The sequence below is a fragment of the Anomaloglossus baeobatrachus genome, chromosome 2 (assembly GCF_048569485.1).
Source record: "Anomaloglossus baeobatrachus isolate aAnoBae1 chromosome 2, aAnoBae1.hap1, whole genome shotgun sequence".
Classification (NCBI taxonomy): domain Eukaryota; kingdom Metazoa; phylum Chordata; class Amphibia; order Anura; family Aromobatidae; genus Anomaloglossus; species Anomaloglossus baeobatrachus.
In genome coordinates this window covers 21,468,875-21,487,497 of record NC_134354.1, presented here as the reverse complement: position 1 = coordinate 21,487,497, position 18,623 = coordinate 21,468,875, and the positions used below count along the sequence as shown (strand labels likewise).

Here is an 18,623-nt window from a genome sequence, read left to right as displayed (position 1 = left end):
CAACCAACTTTCTGGTGCGTACCACTTAATAAATTCGGGGGATTTTACTCCGGTTCACATCCCTTTAAGACTGACTGCTAAAGCACTCCTATCCATAAATTACTCCAAGTACGTTAGAAAGTTTTACAACCTTTCATTAAGGAAATGATGTAAAGGTTGAGAACTATAAAAATAAAAAAAAAAAAAGCTGAGCAAAAATATTTGCAGGGCCCTGGCTCAGCGGCCACTACAGTATTATGTGCTGCCAGAAGGGGAAGGGGATTGATTTTGTCCAAAAACATAAAGCAACACAGATTGCACCATGGATGAAAGAAAAAAAAAAAACACTTTTTTTTTTAATGCATAAAATATAGTCCATGACCGCCGGACCTGAGCCCTGCAAAGTCCTCCTCCTGCCGCCATCCCCGGCGCCTCTTCTGATTAGTCAGCCCTGTGTGATGTGATCGCTGCCGTATGACGCCTGCCGGTGAATTGGAGGCGGCTTGCAGGAATCTCATCAGGGTCTTGCAAAACTTTTTGCTCAACTCTGGTGTTTAGGGAAGAAACCCACAACGCCTCAGTACTGTCAGTAAAACGAAGAATGGAATTTTTAGTGTATCCAGCTCCTGTGCTGACCTATGTGTCGCTATGGTTACAGACTACAAACAAACCCTGTGTAGTCAGATCCTGTCGTCACCTGGTACGCCTCTCTTTGTGGAGGTGATAACGCATCTCTGCGCAGGATCAGGCCACAAATGGTGTATTTGTAGGTGGGAAACCAAATTGTCAACTGTCCCATTACCAAAGCCTTCCGGAAGGTTGGATAGGAACGATCCCCCATGCATCCGAGCTCTCGTTCAGCGAGAGGAGACGTGACGTGGATTTGGGGGGGGAAAGGAAAAAACTCCTGGAAAGGCATTAGAAAGAGTTGTCAAATATTCTAGCAACGCATGGGTCTGCATCAGAGCTGCGTACATAAAACAGTAGATTGCTTTTAATCCACAAGAGGTGCAAAGTTGTTTTTAATTATTTTTTTATTTTTTTTTTAATACAGTTAAACAATAGAAAAATCAATTGCAAAAGTATGCATACCCTAGCAACCAAGCATAGTGCATGGAGTGTTTTGGGGGTAAAGGGTTGAGTACAGGGGTGTAGAGCTTCTTTGAGTAATCGAGGCTTCTATATTATAGACTAAATTCAAAGAAGAACCCGGGGAGCCCCCGCAAGCAGTCCAGCCTTCCCAGCATCCCTCCTTGCAGGCGGCCATACCCCAGACACAGCTCATGGTGGCCGGTGGACAGATCACTGGGGTAAGCAAACCCGATATACTGTTGATTTGGCTCTGTATTGTACGGAGGCTGGAGCTGCAGGGCGAATGTCGTACCTCGGGGGGCATGGGGCGGGAGGTCGGGGGGCGGGGGGTCATTTAATATGTATTCTTTTCCTGTTGGTGCTTTTACTTGAAGTTTGCATGGACCGATGACCTCACCTACAACTCTAGCGCTCTCCAATTTTAGAAAAAAAAATCATGAAAAACTAAAAGCAAGAGCCACAAGGTGGCGCTGTCCATCATGGTCGCCCTGGAGGTCCAGCCTTCTGGATGCAAAGAAATATATTATGGAACAGATTTTACTTAATGGTGTATTATGTGGGTCGTGGGTGCTTTGAATTTTTACACGGGTGCTGTAATGTGATTTTGGGGAAAAAAATCTTTAAAAAATTTAAAGTGGTCCTCTGTCTATATTTATAGATGGCCACGGCCTCCTCCACCCATCTCTGGAGGACACAGCTCATCTGTTGTATGTTGTGTAATGCTACATTTCTCCTCCAGCATGTGTGTTAGTGTTTTTCTGCGTGCCCATAGACCTGCACGGCCCTGCTGCGTGCCCATAGACCTGCACGGCCCTGCTGCGTGCCCATAGACCTACACGGCCCTGCTGCGTGCCCATAGACCTACACGGCCCTGCTGCGTGCCCATAGACCTACACGGCCCTGCTGCGTGCCCATAGACCTACACGGCCCTGCTGCGTGCCCATAGACCTACACGGCCCTGCTGCGTGCCCATGGACCTACACGGCCCTGCTGCGTGCCCATGGACCTACACGGCCCTGCTGCGTGCCCATGGACCTGCATGGCCCTGCTGCGTGCCCATAGACCTACACGGCCCTGCTGCGTGCCCATGGACCTACACGGCCCTGCTGCGTGCCCATGGACCTACACGGCCCTGCTGCGTGCCCATATAGACCTACACGGCCCTGCTGCGTGCCCATATAGACCTACACGGCCCTGCTGCGTGCCCATATAGACCTACACGGCCCGGCTGCCTGCCCATATAGACCTACACGGCCCGGCTGCCTGCCCATATAGGCCTACACGGCCCTGCTGCCTGCCCATATAGACAAACTGAGCCCTGCTGCAGACACATTTACTAGACACTATACATTACCCCATCTTGCAGTTCTTGATCGGTGCAGAGCAGGAGAGGAGCCGCTGGGACCTGCACGGAGGCTGCAGCAGTTGAGCAGCTGCAGGACCTTTCAATTCACGTTTCTGGTCATGTGATCTGAAAGGTCCTGAATTTCTTAGTGCAGAAGGTCCTTCACCTGCACAGCCCCTGCAGCCTCCGGTGCAGTAGCTTCTCCTGCTGTGCAGCGGTCACATAAATCAGTGCAGAGCAGGAGAGAGGGCAGCTCTCTGTGAGCGGCCGGCCCCTTCTTTGCTTCTGCTCTCTGGGCCCCATACACCAGTAAGGGCTGTAATGCGCTGATCGCAGCCCTGGACCAAAGGGGGTGACATTTCCTATGGACGTTCACCCTAGTGCAGTAATTACGCTTTGTTTGCTCACTTGAGCTGTCCCTTTAAGGAACCATTTTTGTGCGGCTTATGTTCTTTCACGATTTGGTGCTTTTTTTTTTTTTTTTTTTTTTTTTTCTTCTCACTTTTCTCGACAACTATTTTTCACCCAATTTTTTTTTTCCTTTTTTTTTTTTAATTTATTTATTTCTTTATCGTTCCTATGGGAGACCCAGACATTGGGTGTTTAGCTTCTGCCTCCGGAGGACACACAAAGTACTACACTTAAAAGTGTAGCTCCTCCCTCTGAGCCTATACACCCCCTGGTACCCAGTCCTAGCCAGTTCATTGCTTTGTGTTCAGGAGGTCACATCCACACATGTATTCTTATCTGATTTTTCATTTTTGGAAAGATTTTGAAGAAAAGCGGGTCCAGGTCTGGACCCCCGGCATGTCCCTTCTCACCCCACTGTGTCGGCGGTGTTGTTAAGGTTGATTCCAAGGCTGGAGCCTTACATGCCGTGCTCCTTCACCATCCCTCGGGCTCTGGCTTGAAGTGGGAGCCAGCACGGTTCTCCTTGCTTTGCAGGAGACCGGTCTCCATCCGCAGCCCTTCAGGATCCTGCTGGACGGAGCACTCATCCCCAGGGACCTGGAACCCTGCGTCTCAGCAAGCTAAGTACCTGAGACGTTTATATTCTGGGGGTCCCTGTACTTTATTATGTGGGGAGAGTGTGCTGAGTGTTTTTTGTGACATTTCCGGCGGGTTCTCTGGCTGTCGCCTGAGAACCGCGCCGATGGTGCCTGCGCGCCGGCCGCACCGCTCAAATTTAGGCCCCGGCTTCGCCGGAGGCCTAGTTTCGGTTTCACTGCCCTCGCATGTCATTCATGCAGAGGGACAGTGCGGCTCCGCCCAGCGGCCGTTCTGCACACTGGAGAGACACTCCTCACTGAGTACATGTCTCCTCCCCTGTAAGTCTCTTTGGCCCTCCAGATCCCGTTCTCAGGGTTGGCCCCGCCCCCTCTCCTCGCTCCGGCGCCATTTTATCAGCGTTTTCTCTGCAATCAGCACTGGCTGCAGCATCCCTGCTGAGGTGCTTGGGGGTCCGGGCTTTGGGATCTGGAGGGCACACAACACCGCTCCAGCGGTCTGGTAAGCCACAACCTCTGGTTGTGGGCCTCTGTATATACTCTCTGGGGGTCATTCTGGCAGAGCCCCCACTCCAGCAGCATGTCTCACACGAGGAGAAAGGCTCCAAAGCTGTATTCAGTATGTACTGCATGTAAGCTCCTGCTGCCTGAACTGAGCACTTATCCACATTGTGACGCCTGCTCTAACCTGTCGATGCCTCAGCCTGGAATTGCACCCACAGTGGTCCCTCCGGCTGCTCCGGCTCCTGTGGCTGAACCCCCGGCTTGGGTAGAATCCTTCTCTAGGTCAATCTCCCAGTCTTTTGCCGACTCCATGGGACAGCTGTCCAGGACTTTGCTGAACATGCATCAGCCCCCTTCTCAGGGCGCGTCTGCTGCTAGGGCTCTCTCAGCGGAGCTCACAGAGGATTCATCATCTGGTCCCAGACCCCGTCCTCCTAAAAGGAGACGCAGGGCTCCCTCCCCTTCCTCGTCCCGCGGCTCTGATTCACAAGCTGACTCGCATGACGAGGAGGATGCCTTTATGGGGGGCTCGGAGGCTACCTACATGTGCCCCATTGTTCTGTCCGAAAGTGACTCAGATGTTAGTGATTTGATTGCGTCCATTAATTCTGTACTGGATCTCAATCCGCCAGTATCAGAGGAGCAACCCTCTCTGGCAGAAAAGCACCAGTTTACCTCGCCTAAGAGGACAAGGAGTGTGTTCTTTAACCACTCCAGTTTTCAGGCCGCTGTGACCAAGCCCAGGGTCTGCTCTGACAAACGCTTCCCAAAGCGTGGTTCTGATGACAGTTTTCCCTTTCCACCAGAGGTGGTCAAGGAGTGGGCTCATTCACCAAAGGTAGACCCCCCGGTGTCTAGACTCTCAGCCCGGACCGTTGTATCAGTGGCTGATGGCACCTCTCTTAAGGATTCCACTGACCGCCAGGTTGACCTTCTGGCCAAATCTGTATATGAGGCGGCAGGGGCCTCGTTCTCCCCATCTTTGCAGCAATGTGGGCTCTCAAAGCCATCTCTGCTTCTCTAGAGGAGATGCATTCCCTCACCAGGGAATCTATGCCTGAGATGGTTGCCTTAACTTCCCAAGCTTCCGCTTTTTCATCCTATGCCATGTCTGCCATGCTGGAGGCCTCTCACCGCACTGCGGTGGCTTCGGCTACTTCCCTCGTTATCCGCAGGATTTTGTGGCTTCGAGAGTGGAAGGCAGATGCTTCTTCAAAGAAGTACCTTGCTGGACTCCCTTTTGCTGGGTCCAGGCTGTTCGGTGAACAACTGGATGAAATTATTAAGGAAGCTACTGGCGGGAAGAGTACTTCCATGCCACAAACTAAAGCCAGGAAACCTGTCCAGGGTAGGAACCAGTCTAGGTTTCCTTCCTTTCGTTCCTCTAACTGGTCATCCTCTAAGCCCTCGGCCTCGTCCACTAACTCAGCCAAGGACCAGAAATCCAACTGGTGCCCAAAAGCGCGTCCACAGAAGACCGCAGGAGCGGCTGCCACTAAGGCAGCCTCCTCTTGACTATCTGGCCGCGCCAGCAACGTCCTTAGTCGGTGGCAGGCTCTCCCACTTTGGCGACGTGTGGTTTCAACACGTCTCCGATCAGTGGGTTCGGGATATCATCTCCCACGGCTACAGGATAGAATTCTCTTCTAGCCCACCAAACAGATTTTTTTCTGTCAACTCCCCCCTGCTCAAAGGCCGCCGCCTTCTCTCAGGCCGTGGCATCCTTGCAGGCCAACGGAGTAATTGTACCGGTTCCCGCCCGGGAACGGTTCAGAGGTTTCTACTCAAATCTCTTCCTAGTCCCCAAAAAGGACGGTTCCTTCCGGCCCATCCTGGATCTCAAGCTTCTCAACAAGCATGTTCAGGTGCGGCATTTTCGCATGGAGTCTCTGCGATCAGTCATTGCCTCAATGACCCAAGGGGATTTCCTGGCATCCATCGACATCAGAGATGCCTATCTGCATGTGCCAATTGCAGTTTCACACCAGCGTTGGCTACGTTTTGCAATCGGAGAGGAACATTTCCAATTCGTGGCTCTCCCCTTCGGGTTAGCCACGGCCCCTCGAGTATTCACCAAGGTCATGGCAGCAGTGGTTGCGGTTCTGCACCTCCAGGGGTTGGCAGTGATTCCTTACCTGGACGACCTTCTAGTCAAGGCTTCATCCAGCGCAGACTGTCAGCGGAGTGTCTCGCTCACTCTCGCCACTCTAGCCCAATTCGGGTGGCTTGTCAATCTGCCCAAATCCACTCTGACTCCAACCCAGAGGCTCACGTACCTAGGGATGCAGTTCGAGACTCTGCCGGCACTTGTGAAGTTGCCCTTAGTCAAACAGCAGTCCCTCCAACTGGCGGTGCGCTCTCTGCTGAGGCCCCGCCGTCATTCCATCAGGCACCTAATGCAGGTGCTGGGTCAGATGGTGGCGTCAATGGAAGCGGTTCCCTTTGCCCAGTTCCATCTGCGTCCTCTGCAGCTGGACATTCTCCGCTGTTGGGACAAGCGGACTTCCTCCTTACACAGGCTAGTGGCTCTGTCGCCACAGACCAGGAGCTCTCTTCAGTGGTGGCTTCGGCCCCTCTCCCTGTCCCAAGGGCGCTCCTTTCTGACTCCGTCCTGGGTGATTCTCACCTCGGATGCCAGCCTATCCGGCTGGGGAGCGGTATGTCTCCACCACCGAGCGCAGGGCACTTGGACTCCGTCCGAGTCAGCCCTCTCGATCAATGTGCTGGAAACCAGAGCTGTGCTTCTAGCTCTCCTAGCCTTTCGCCACCTGTTGGCGGGCAAGCACATCAGAGTCCAGTCAGACAACGCGACAGCGGTTGCCTACATCAATCACCAAGGCGGGACACGCAGCCGCCTGACAATGTTGGAGGTCCAACACATTCTTCAATGGGCGGAGGACTCCAAGTCCACCATATCCGCAGTCCACATCCCAGGCGTGGAAAACTGGGAAGCAGATTATCTCAGCCGTCAAACTGTGGACAGTGGCGAGTGGTCCCTGCATCCGGCAGTGTTTCAGTCAATCTGCCGCAAGTGGGGCACTTCGGAAGTGGACCTAATGGCATCCCGTCACAACAAGGTTCCGGTTTACGTGGCTCGCTCCCACGATCCTCAGGCCTTTGCAGCGGACGCTCTGGTTCAAGACTGGTCCCAGTTTCGTCTGTCCTACGTGTTTCCCCCTCTAGCTTTCCTGCCCAGAGTTCTGCGCAAGATCAGAATGGAGGGCCGTCGGGTCATCCTCATTGCTCCGGACTGGCCCAGGCGAGCTTGGTACCCAGACCTGCTCCATCTGTCCGTAGAGGTGCCGTGGCATCTTCCGGACCGTCCAGACCTTCTCTCACAAGGTCCATTTTTCCGCCAGAATTCTGCGGCTCTCAGATTGACGGCGTGGCTCTTGAGTCCTGGATCTTGACGGCTTCTGGTATTCCTCCTGAAGTCATCTCCACTATGACTCGGGCTCGGAAGTCTTCCTCGGCCAAGATCTATCACAGGACTTGGAGAATTTTCCTGTCCTGGTGTCGCTCTTCCGGCCATGCTCCTTGGCCTTTTTCCTTGCCGACCCTTCTGTCCTTTCTACAGTCCGGTCTGCAGCTAGGACTATCCCTCAACTCTCTCAAGGGACAAGTCTCAGCTCTGTCAGTTCTGTTCCAGTGGCGTATCGCCTGGCTGGCTCAAGTGCGCACCTTCATGCAGGGCACGTCTCACATCATTCCGCCTTACCGGCGGCCCTTGGATCCCTGGGACCTCAATTTGGTCCTCACGGCCTTGCAGAAACCCCCCTTTGAGCCTCTTAGGGAGGTTTCTTTGTTTCGTCTTTCACAGAAAGTGGTCTTTCTAGTGGCCATAACTTCCCTCAGGAGAGTCTCTGATTTGGCTGCGCTCTCCTCGGAGTCACCTTTTTTGGTTTTTCATCAAGACAAGGTGGTTCTCCGTCCGACTCCGGACTTTCTCCCTAAGGTGGTTTCTCCTTTCCACCTTAACCAGGACATTACCCTACCTTCCTTTTGTCCGGCTCCTGTTCATCGCTTTGAGAAAGCGCTGCATACTCTAGATCTGGTGCGTGCTCTCCGGATCTATGTGTCTCGCACTGCTGTTCTTAGGCGGTGCACCTCTCTTTTTGTGCTAACCACAGGTCGGCGTAAGGGCCTCTCTGCTTCTAAGCCGACCTTAGCTCGTTGGATTAGGTCGGCCATTTCCGATGCCTACCAGTGTTCTCAGGTGCCTCCCCCGCCAGGGATCAAGGCACACTCGACCAGAGCTGTCGGTGCCTCTTGGGCTTTCAGGCACCAGGCTACGGCTCAGCAGGTCTGTCAGGCTGCCGCTTGGACTAGCCTGCATACCTTTTCAAAGCACTACCAAGTGCATGCTCATGCTTCGGCAGATGCGAGCTTGGGCAGACGCATCCTTCAGGCGGCTGTCGCCCATTTGTGAAGTTAGGCTCCGCCTACTTCTCAGGTTTTCTGTTTATTCCCACCCATGGACTGCTTTGAGACGTCCCAATGTCTGGGTCTCCCATAGGAACGATAAAGAAAAAGAGAATTTTGTTACTTACCGTAAATTCTTTTTCTTATAGTTCCGTATTGGGAGACCCAGCACCCTCCCTGTTGCCCGTTGGCAGTTTCTTGTTCCGCGTGTTTTCACCGGCTGTTGTCGTGGACAGAGGCTCCGGTTGTTTCGGTTCTACTTGTGGGTGGCTATTCTCCTTCAGCTTTTGCACTAAACTGGCTAGGACTGGCTACCAGGGGGGTGTATATGCTCAGAGGGAGGAGCTACATTTTTTAGTGTAGTACTTTGTGTGTCCTCCGGAGGCAGAAGCTAAACACCCATGGTCTGGGTCTCCCAATACGGAACTATAAGAAAAAGAATTTACGGTAAGTAACAAAATTCTCTTTTTTTTTTTTTTTTCCAGTCTTACTGGAATTAGTTCTGTCATGTAGACAGATTGACGCCTGATATAATTAATACTTCCAGACTTTATAATCGTCTGTTATCTCGCCGCTGCCAAATGTGGGGAATGCGTGGATGTGCGGACCGCAATCTGTGAACGCGAAATGCAAAACTGAAAAGAAAAATATAAAGGGACGAATTGGGGCCTGTGCACCCTCATCTATCAGCATGACATTGACACGGAGGGAGCAGCACCATTCATGACGGTTGCTGTGCATAGGCAAAAAACTACTCTAGGCGCTAGGGGTTCTCCACTTTAACAAAAGAACGGTCCCCAAACTCCTTTATACACGCAAAATTGCAGACACAGCAGGTTCTGCGCCTTTTTCCAGTCCTGCACCCGCTCTCTGTGTATTTGGTGTTTGCTGTGCACCTCAGTCATTGAGCCAGTGATTGGCTGCAGTGGTGACGTCCATATTTTTAATATTTTTTTTTTTTTTCTATTGTGATGGAGCTGTGTGAGGGCTCGGGTTTTTTTTGTTTTGTTTTTTTTTTGTACATGGAGATGTTTCTATTGGTACTTTTTTGAGTAATTTTAAATCTGATGGCGTTTTTTTGTTTTTTGTTTTTCTTTTATACATATTAGGTTGTATTTAATTTTTTCAAAAGTTTATTTATTTTTTTTTTTTTTTTTTTTTTAAACCTCATATTTTTTAAGTTCATCCAGGGAACAAGCGATCATTTCACCTCTTCTTCTACAGTGTGTTAATGAATCCGCGCCATAGTTCTTAACGTAGATGTGATGGCAGCAATAAACATGGGCAAACGTAAAAATTGTGATGGGGCTAAATTATGATGTGTAAACTGGGGTATTCCCACTCTGACAACCGCCCTTGTGGGGAGCCCTATTTATGGCAGCTCTTGTGGGGGGCTCTCTGTGTACTGTGGCTCTTGCGGGGGGCTCTCTGTGTACTGTGGCTCTTGCGGGGGGCTCTCTGTGTACGGCAGCTGTTGTGGGGTGGGGCTTTTTTACGGCAGCTTTTGTGGCTCTCTGTGCACAGCGGCTCTTGTAGAGGGCCCCTGTTTACAGTGGCTTTTGTGATGGCCCCCTGTTTATTTCAATTTTTGTTTAGAGCTCTCTGCGTACAACGGCTCTTGTGAGGGGTACCCTTTGTGCACAGTGGCTCTAGTTGGGGGATGTCCGTGTATAGCCTCTCCTCTGGACCATTCCCACTGTATAGTCGCTCTTCTATAAGGCGTTCCCGCTGTGTACCCTCTCCTCTGGGGTGCTCCCGCTGTGTAGCCTCTCCTCTGGACCATTCCCACTGTATAGTCGCTCTTCTATAAGGCGTTCCCGCTGTGTAGCCTCTCCTTTGGGGCGCTCCCGCTGTGTAGCCTCTCCTCTGGGGCGCTCCCGCTGTGTAGCCTCTCCTCTGGGGCGCTCCCGCTGTGTAGCCTCTCCTCTGGGGCGCTCCCGCTGTGTAGCCTCTCCTCTGGGGCGCTCCCGCTGTGTAGCCTCTCCTCTGGGGCGCTCCCGCTGTGTAGCCTCTCCTCTGGGGCGCTCCCGCTGTGTAGCCTCTCCTCTGGGGCGCTCCCGCTGTGTAGCCTCTCCTCTGGGGCGCTCCCGCTGTGTAGCCTCTCCTCTGGGGCGCTCCCGCTGTGTAGCCTCTCCTCTGGGGCGCTCCCACTGTGTAGCCTCTCCTCTGGGGCGCTCCCGCTGTGTAGCCTTTTCTCTGGGGCGCTCCCGCTGTGTAGCCTCTCCTCTGGGGCGCTCCCGCTGTGTAGCCTCTCCTCTGGGGCGCTGCCTCTGTGTAGCCTCTCCTCTGGGGCGCTCCCGCTGTGTAGCCTCTCCTCTGGGGCGCTCCCGCTGTGTAGCCTCTCCTCTGGGGCGCTCCCGCTGTGTAGCCTCTCCTCTAGGGCGCTCCCGCTGTGTAGCCTTTTCTCTGGGGCGCTCCCGCTGTGTAGCCTCTCCTCTGGGGCGCTCCCGCTGTGTAGCCTCTCCTCTGGGGCGCTCCCGCTGTGTAGCCTCTCCTCTGGGGCGCTCCCGCTGTGTAGCCTCTCCTCTGGGGCGCTCCCGCTGTGTAGCCTCTCCTCTGGGGCGCTCCCGCTGTGTAGCCTCTCCTCTGGGGCGCTCCCGCTGTGTAGCCTCTCCTCTGGGGCGCTCCCGCTGTGTAGCCTCTCCTCTGGGGCGCTCCCGCTGTGTAGCCTCTCCTCTGGGGCGCTCCCGCTGTGTAGCCTCTCCTCTGGGGCGCTCCCGCTGTGTAGCCTCTCCTCTGGGGCGCTCCCGCTGTGTAGCCTCTCCTCTGGGGCGGTCCTTACAGAGCTCTATCAGTTGTTTTCCACAGTAATTTGATAAATTAAAGTTTAGATCCCACTGATATCTCTGAGATTTAAAAAAAAAAAACAACAAAACGTGGCCAGTGACTACAATTGGATTTGATGATGAAAAGCAATAAGACGAGTCTTTACCGGACGCGGTGTATGACCTCTGCCCACCATATATAGTGGGGTACAGTATTAATCCGCCCAAAACTCACTTGGTTACACATCCTCTAATAAACATCCAAAAAAAAAAGTTGGCGCTCGACAGGTCCTGTTTTGCTGCCTCCGCAGGTCCTGCTGGAAATAGCAATCTCAGCCATGATTGGCAGGTTGGGCATTTTCCACCATTTTCTTGCTGCGGGTGGTCCGGAAAGTAGATGCCAGTTGGGACCCCCTGTGCACAATAAAACTTTTCCAACTTTTAACTTAAGACGAGTTTGCTCTATGTTGTAGATTTAGTGACGTCTTCAAAAAGTCTCTTGGAAATAGCGGAGCGTCCTGGATTTGCAGCATTATTTATTTATTTATTTATTTATTTATTTTTTTAGACCCTCCCCCCCCATTAATCACCAGGTCCTGAAAATGGCTCCAAATGCCCTTTTAAGACCGGTGTAAAAGGCCGCTGCCGCCTTTATTTAATGCTTTAGGATTTATTTATTTTTTTGTTTAAAGTGCCTGCGCTCCAGACCTGTAATTTTGCCGCCGTCATCCACCTCCTGATACGATGTGAACCCCCCCAGCACCGGTGGAAAGTACCAATCTGCGGCCCTGAGCATGCTATTTTCTTCACGCTGACATTTTTCGTATGTTATGAGAAATTATACATATTTTCTGCGCACTTCAATGTCGTCCGCGTTTCTTAAGAACGTTCTGGAGAAGAAGAATTTCAATGATTCGGAGACTCGTGTGCTGGCACAAGCCGGAGATTTCTTACTTCTCGCCGTGGATTAAAACCTGGCAGGAAAACGGAAGAAAATTGTAACCCTCAAGGCACCACAAGCATCGGCCACAGTCCCCAGGCAGGGCCCAAGTGGTGCCGGCCGCCGTCTCCGGGCAGGGCCCAAGTGGTGCCGGCCGCCGTCTCCGGGCAGGGCCCAAGTGGTGCCGGCCGCCGTCTCCGGGCAGGGCCCAAGTGGTGCCGGCCGCCGTCTCCGGGCAGGGCCCAAGTGGTGCCGGCCGCCGTCTCCGGGCAGGGCCCAAGTGGTGCCGGCCGCCGTCTCCGGGCAGGGCCCAAGTGGTGCCGGCCGCCGTCTCCGGGCAGGGCCCAAGTGGTGCCGGCCGCCGTCTCCGGGCAGGGCCCAAGTGGTGCCGGCCGCCGTCTCCGGGCAGGGCCCAAGTGGTGCCGGCCGCCGTCTCCGGGCAGGGCCCAAGTGGTGCCGGCCGCCGTCTCCGGGCAGGGCCCAAGTGGTGCCGGCCGCCGTCTCCGGGCAGGGCCCAAGTGGTGCCGGCCGCCGTCTCCGGGCAGGGCCCAAGTGGTGCCGGCCGCCGTCTCCGGGCAGGGCCCAAGTGGTGCCGGCCGCCGTCTCCGGGCAGGGCCCAAGTGGTGCCGGCCGCCGTCTCCGGGCAGGGCCCAAGTGGTGCCGGCCGCCGTCTCCGGGCAGGGCCCAAGTGGTGCCGGCCGCCGTCTCCGGGCAGGGCCCAAGTGGTGCCGGCCGCCGTCTCCGGGCAGGGCCCAAGTGGTGCCGGCCGCCGTCTCCGGGCAGGGCCCAAGTGGTGCCGGCCGCCGTCTCCGGGCAGGGCCCAAGTGGTGCCGGCCGCCGTCTCCGGGCAGGGCCCAAGTGGTGCCGGCCGCCGTCTCCGGGCAGGGCCCAAGTGGTGCCGGCCGCCGTCTCCGGGCAGGGCCCAAGTGGTGCCGGCCGCCGTCTCCGGGCAGGGCCCAAGTGGTGCCGGCCGCCGTCTCCGGGCAGGGCCCAAGTGGTGCCGGCCGCCGTCTCCGGGCAGGGCCCAAGTGGTGCCGGCCGCCGTCTCCGGGCAGGGCCCAAGTGGTGCCGGCCGCCGTCTCCGGGCAGGGCCCAAGTGGTGCCGGCCGCCGTCTCCGGGCAGGGCCCAAGTGGTGCCGGCCGCCGTCTCGTGACAGGTCCCAATTTCCTCGGAGGTTGCTGTTTCCTTACTTTCAGATTGTTTAGACTTGGAACCGATGGGATCGGTGCAGGTCCCAACAGTCAGCAGATCAGAAAGCAAGTCTCCTTTAAGGACATAAATATCCCTTTTAAAGGGTTTATCCACTTAGAACAATCACTTGGCAGGAAGAGTTTACATTTTCCTGCAGCTCCCCCACAGGTGAGGAGGAGTATTACATAATTATCATCATTAAGATTTGGGTGCTGCCGGGGATGCTCATTGATGGAATAAAGGAGCACTCCGCTTCATGACCTCCGCAACTTTAGGAACCCCGGTGCCAATGCAATCTCCATTATAGGCCCTTGCCCCTCCCCCGTATTGTGGCTCTCCGGCTATTGACAGTCACTGGTCTGGAGATCCTGGAGATGGACCAATATATACTAGCTGGGGGGGGCACTTCAGAAGTAATTGGGTGGAAACGTCCCCCCGCAGAGTATCGCCGCCCACTCGTGCCCCTATTCTGTCCAGAAAGGTGAAGAAATCTATAAAACGCTGACTCCTGGCTGCTTTCTGGGATTTCGGGTGATCCGCGCCGTCGCCTGCGCTCGTGATTAGACGTTTCCAGTAGGCGCAGCCCCTCTGCAAATTAATCAGGGGTTTGGCTCCGGTTCCAGAAAACAATTAACTTTGGAAGTGGCGAGGTCAGTGGTTCGTGACGCCTCCTCACCCGCAGGAGCAGAGCCGCAAATTAGGATGCTGGTGCGCCAACCAAACCGTCTACATCCCCAGCGCGCCACTTCTGGAGGGCTCCGCACCGCATGGGATGTACACACCGCTAGTGTGTGATTTGTTCTCTCCTTTCTGTCAGTGAATGGAAACTTGTCTGCCTGACACCCGGTATATGAATGCGTTATACTGAGGTTTTCTGAAATGTTTTAGGTGCAAATTCCTCTCCAAAATCCGCATAAAAAAGCCTTCAGATTTGATTGAGAAAACTCCCCTAATAAGCCACATATGTTTTCCGCAAGTTGTTGCCTCTGAAACCAACCAAAAATCACACCCGATTTTTTTTTTTTTTACACCCCGCTCTATAATTAAAAACATGTAAAAAAAAAAAATTAATGTATTCTTATTTGTGATGAGTGGGCACTACCATGCTCGGGTGCTCAGTACTGGTAACTAGTGATGAGCGGGCACTACCATGCTCGGGTGCTCAGTACTGGTAACTAGTGATGAGTGGGCACTACCATGCTCGAGTGCTCAGTACTGGTAACTAGTGATGAGCGGGCACTACCATGCTCGGGTGCTCAGTATTGGTAACTAGTGATGAGCGGGCACTACCATGCTCGGATGCTCGGTACTCATAACTAGTGATGAGCGGGCTTATCACTAATTATTGGTACTGAGCCCCCGAGCATGGTAGTGCCCGCTCATCACTAGTTACCAGTAGTGAGCACCCGAGCATGGTAGTGCCCGCTCATCACTAGTTACCAGTAGTGAGCCCCCGAGCATGGTAGTGCCCGCTCATCACTAGTTACCAGTAGTGAGCCCCCGAGCATGGTAGTGCCCGCTCATCACTAGTTACCAGTAGTGAGCCCCCGAGCATGGTAGTGCCCGCTCATCACTAGTTACCAGTAGTGAGCCCCCGAGCATGGTAGTGCCCGCTCATCACTAGTTACCAGTACTGAGCACCCGAGCATGGTAGTGCCCGCTCATCACTAGTTACCAGTACTGAGCACCCGAGCATGGTAGTGCCCGCTCATCACTAATTCTTAGTAAAAACATGTTTTTTTTCGCTTTTAGGTAGACTTATCAGGCAGGTAACGTCCAACCCTACAATGTTCACAGCTTTTCCCCTCTGTGGAGCAGGACCGGCCTTGTTACGAGGGAGGGATAAGTAGTGGGTCGTGGCAGGAACGCCCCTGGGTGGATTCGTGTGGACTGACCCTTGAAGTGTGTTATTTCTTGCTCCCCGCGTTGCGTGCGATCTTTCTATATTCACATTTTGTCCTCTTTGTCTGCAGTTAACACTGACGCCGACCCAGCAACAGTTGCTCCTACAACAGGCGCAGGCACAGCTGCTGGCAGCCGCCGTACAGCACTCCGCGAGCCAGCAGCACAGCGCTGCCGGCGCCACCATCTCCGCCTCTGCTGCTACTCCAGTGACACAGATCCCTTTCCCTCAGTCACTACAGATTGCACCGGTCAGTGGCCGCTCCTCGTGTCGCCCGCGCGTGTTATCCTCTTGCATGTGAAACGCGTCTGACTGTATTTATTTATTTCAGGACCTTCAGCAGTTGCAGCAACTTCAGCAGCAAAATCTTAACCTGCAGCAATTTGTCCTGGTGCATCCGACGACCAACCTGCCGCCAGCGCAATTCATCATCTCACAGACGCCACAGGGGCAGCAAGGTAACGGGGGCTTTTACTGTCAATTTGTTTTCTGCTTTGTGGTGACCGGTGAGGAAGTCGAGCACCGGACTGTCCTCCTCCTCCGCTGTGCGTCTCACAGTCCTCCTCCTCCGCTGTGCGTCTCACCGTCCTCCTCCGCTGTGCGTCTCACCGTCGTCCTCCTCCGCTGTGCGTCTCACCGTCGTCCTCCTCCGCGGTGCGTCTCACCGTCGTCCTCCTCCTCCGCGGTGCGTCTCACCGTCGTCCTCCTCCTCCGCGGTGCGTCTCACCGTCGTCCTCCTCCTCCGCGGTGCGTCTCACCGTCGTCCTCCTCCTCCGCGGTGCGTCTCACCGTCGTCGTCCTCCTCCTCCGCGGTGCGTCTCACCGTCGTCGTCCTACTCCTCCGCGGTGCGTCTCACCGTTGTCGTCGTCCTCCTCCTCCGCGGTGCGTCTCACCGTTGTCGTCGTCCTCCTCCTCCGCGGTGCGTCTCACTGTCGTCCTCCTTCTCCTCCGCGGTGCGTCTCACCGTCGTCCTCCTCCTCCTCCGCGGTGCGTCTCACCGTCGTCCTCCTCCTCCTCCGCGGTGCGTCTCACCGTCGTCCTCCTCCTCCTCCGCGGTGCGTCTCACCGTCGTCCTCCTCCTCCTCCCGCGGTGCGTCTCACCGTCGTCCTCCTCCTCCTCCGCGGTGCGTCTCACCGTCGTCCTCCTCCTCCTCCGCGGTGCGTCTCACCGTCGTCCTCCTCCTCCTCCCGCGGTGCGTCTCACCGTCGTCCTCCTCCTCCGCGGTGCGTCTCACCGTCGTCCTCCTCCTCCTCCGCGGTGCGTCTCACCGTCGTCCTCCTCCTCCTCCGCGGTGCGTCTCACCGTCGTCCTCCTCCTCCTCCGCGGTGCGTCTCACCGTCGTCCTCCTCCTCCTCCGCGGTGCGTCTCACCGTCGTCCTCCTCCTCCTCCCGGTGCGTCTCACCGTCGTCCTCCTCCTCCTCCGCGGTGCGTCTCACCGTCGTCCTCCTCCTCCGCGGTGCGTCTCACCGTCGTCCTCCTCCTCCTCCGCGGTGCGTCTCACCGTCGTCCTCCTCCTCCTCCGCGGTGCGTCTCACCGTCGTCCTCCTCCTCCTCCGCGGTGCGTCTCACCGTCGTCCTCCTCCTCCTCCGCGGTGCGTCTCACCGTCGTCCTCCTCCTCCTCCGCGGTGCGTCTCACCGTCGTCCTCCTCGTCCTCCGCGGTGCGTCTCACCGTCGTCCTCCTCCTCCTCCGCGGTGCGTCTCACCGTCGTCCTCCTCCTCCTCCGCGGTGCGTCTCACCGTCGTCCTCCTCCTCCTCCGCGGTGCGTCTCACCGTCGTCCTCCTCGTCCTCCGCGGTGCGTCTCACCGTCGTCCTCCTCGTCCTCCGCGGTGCGTCTCACCGTCGTCCTCCTCGTCCTCCGCGGTGCGTCTCACCGTCGTCCTCCTCGTCCTCCGCGGTGCGTCTCACCGTCGTCCTCCTCGTCCTCCGCGGTGCGTCTCACCGTCGTCCTCCTCCTCCTCCGCGGTGCGTCTCACCGTCGTCCTCCTCCTCCTCCGCGGTGCGTCTCACCGTCGTCCTCCTCCTCCTCCGCGGTGCGTCTCACCGTCGTCCTACTCCTCCTCCGCGGTGCGTCTCACCGTCGTCCTACTCCTCCTCCGCGGTGCGTCTCACCGTCGTCCTACTCCTCCTCCGCGGTGCGTCTCACCGTCGTCCTACTCCTCCTCCGCGGTGCGTCTCACCGTCGTCCTACTCCTCCTCCGCGGTGCGTCTCACCGTCGTCCTTTTCGTCTCTCCCCAGGTCTCCTGCAGGCACAGAATCTCTTAACACAGCTACCTCAGCAAAGCCAAGCCAACCTCCTGCAGTCTCAACCAAGCATCACCCTCACCTCACAGGTGAGACCCCCGCCCCGGCACCCACCAGCTCCCTGCAGGGTAACGGCCCCGGAGTCTCCAGTAGCCGAGGCTCCATATTGGGGGGGGCTATTCTTTGCCACACCAGATGTGGGCAGGTGGACCGCTGTCAGCAGATACTTGATTTGATCCCCCCCATTTTTTTTTTTTTTCCAGCCAGCAACCCCCACCCGCACAATAGCTGCGACCCCTGTACAACATCTTCCACAGAGCCAGACCACACCAAAGCGAATCGACACTCCGAGCCTGGAGGAGCCCAGCGACCTGGAGGAGCTCGAGCAGTTTGCAAAGACTTTTAAACAAAGACGCATCAAACTCGGATTCACTCAGGTAACGGCAAAGTGCACGGGGGCGAGGAGGGGGGGGGGGGCGTGTGTACCGGCGGGGTACCCACTCAACACCACGATCGCTTAATAAAAGGATAGTAGCTTCCTCGCCCTACGGTTTAAAAGCCGCGGTGTTTTTCTCAGCAGGCTTCTGCTCTCTCTCCGCACCCCGCACGCTTGGCCGCTCGCTAATGCAGCATTTCAGCCTTAGAGATTAATACTCCTAAAAGCAGCCGGAGAGTGCGGCACCTTCACCGGCCTAATTACTATAAGTGCAGTAAACAGTTCAACCGCTCCGAAATCCAACAGAGGGGCAGTAAGTGTCGGCTACTAACCCCTGTCCGTGCTCACCGCACCCAAACTGGGGGCAGCCATGGAGGATGGGAGACTCGTTTTCAGCACGGATCCTAAGTCTCCTCCTATCCATTAGTCACATGGCACCACCAATGGTGGGTGCGGCTCACGTACTGTAAACTACATGCATAAAACAAGCTCATAATCTCAAGGCGGGGATCTGTAAGATGGGGCTGATGTTTTTGCACTTGCTCAAAAATAAATATCTATGTTGAGATTTTTATTTATTTTTGTTAATTTTTTTCATTTTTAGTTTTTTTTTTTTTAGTATTTTTTATTAGTATTCATTATTATTATTTTTATTTATTATTATTATTTGTTAATATTTTAGTTTTATTAGTTTAATTAGTATTTTTATTTCTTTTTTATTTTGTTTTAGTATTAGTACGTATTTTTATTAGTAGTATTTTTCTTTTCTTTTCAATATTCTTTTTATTA

At 55.0% G+C, this 18,623-nt stretch overlaps 1 protein-coding gene across 1 annotated transcript in view; it reads left to right on the top strand.

The window, feature by feature from the left end:
- POU2F1 (POU class 2 homeobox 1) overlaps positions 1 to 18,623 on the top strand; it is a 135,898-nt gene that overhangs the window by 100,369 nt on the left and 16,906 nt on the right. The window contains exons 5-9 of the mRNA XM_075332849.1: positions 1,170 to 1,289; positions 15,220 to 15,399; positions 15,481 to 15,607; positions 17,393 to 17,487; positions 17,662 to 17,835. Of these exons, the coding sequence (XP_075188964.1) occupies positions 1,170 to 1,289; positions 15,220 to 15,399; positions 15,481 to 15,607; positions 17,393 to 17,487; positions 17,662 to 17,835 (696 nt within the window). The remainder of the gene's footprint in view (positions 1 to 1,169; positions 1,290 to 15,219; positions 15,400 to 15,480; positions 15,608 to 17,392; positions 17,488 to 17,661; positions 17,836 to 18,623) is intronic.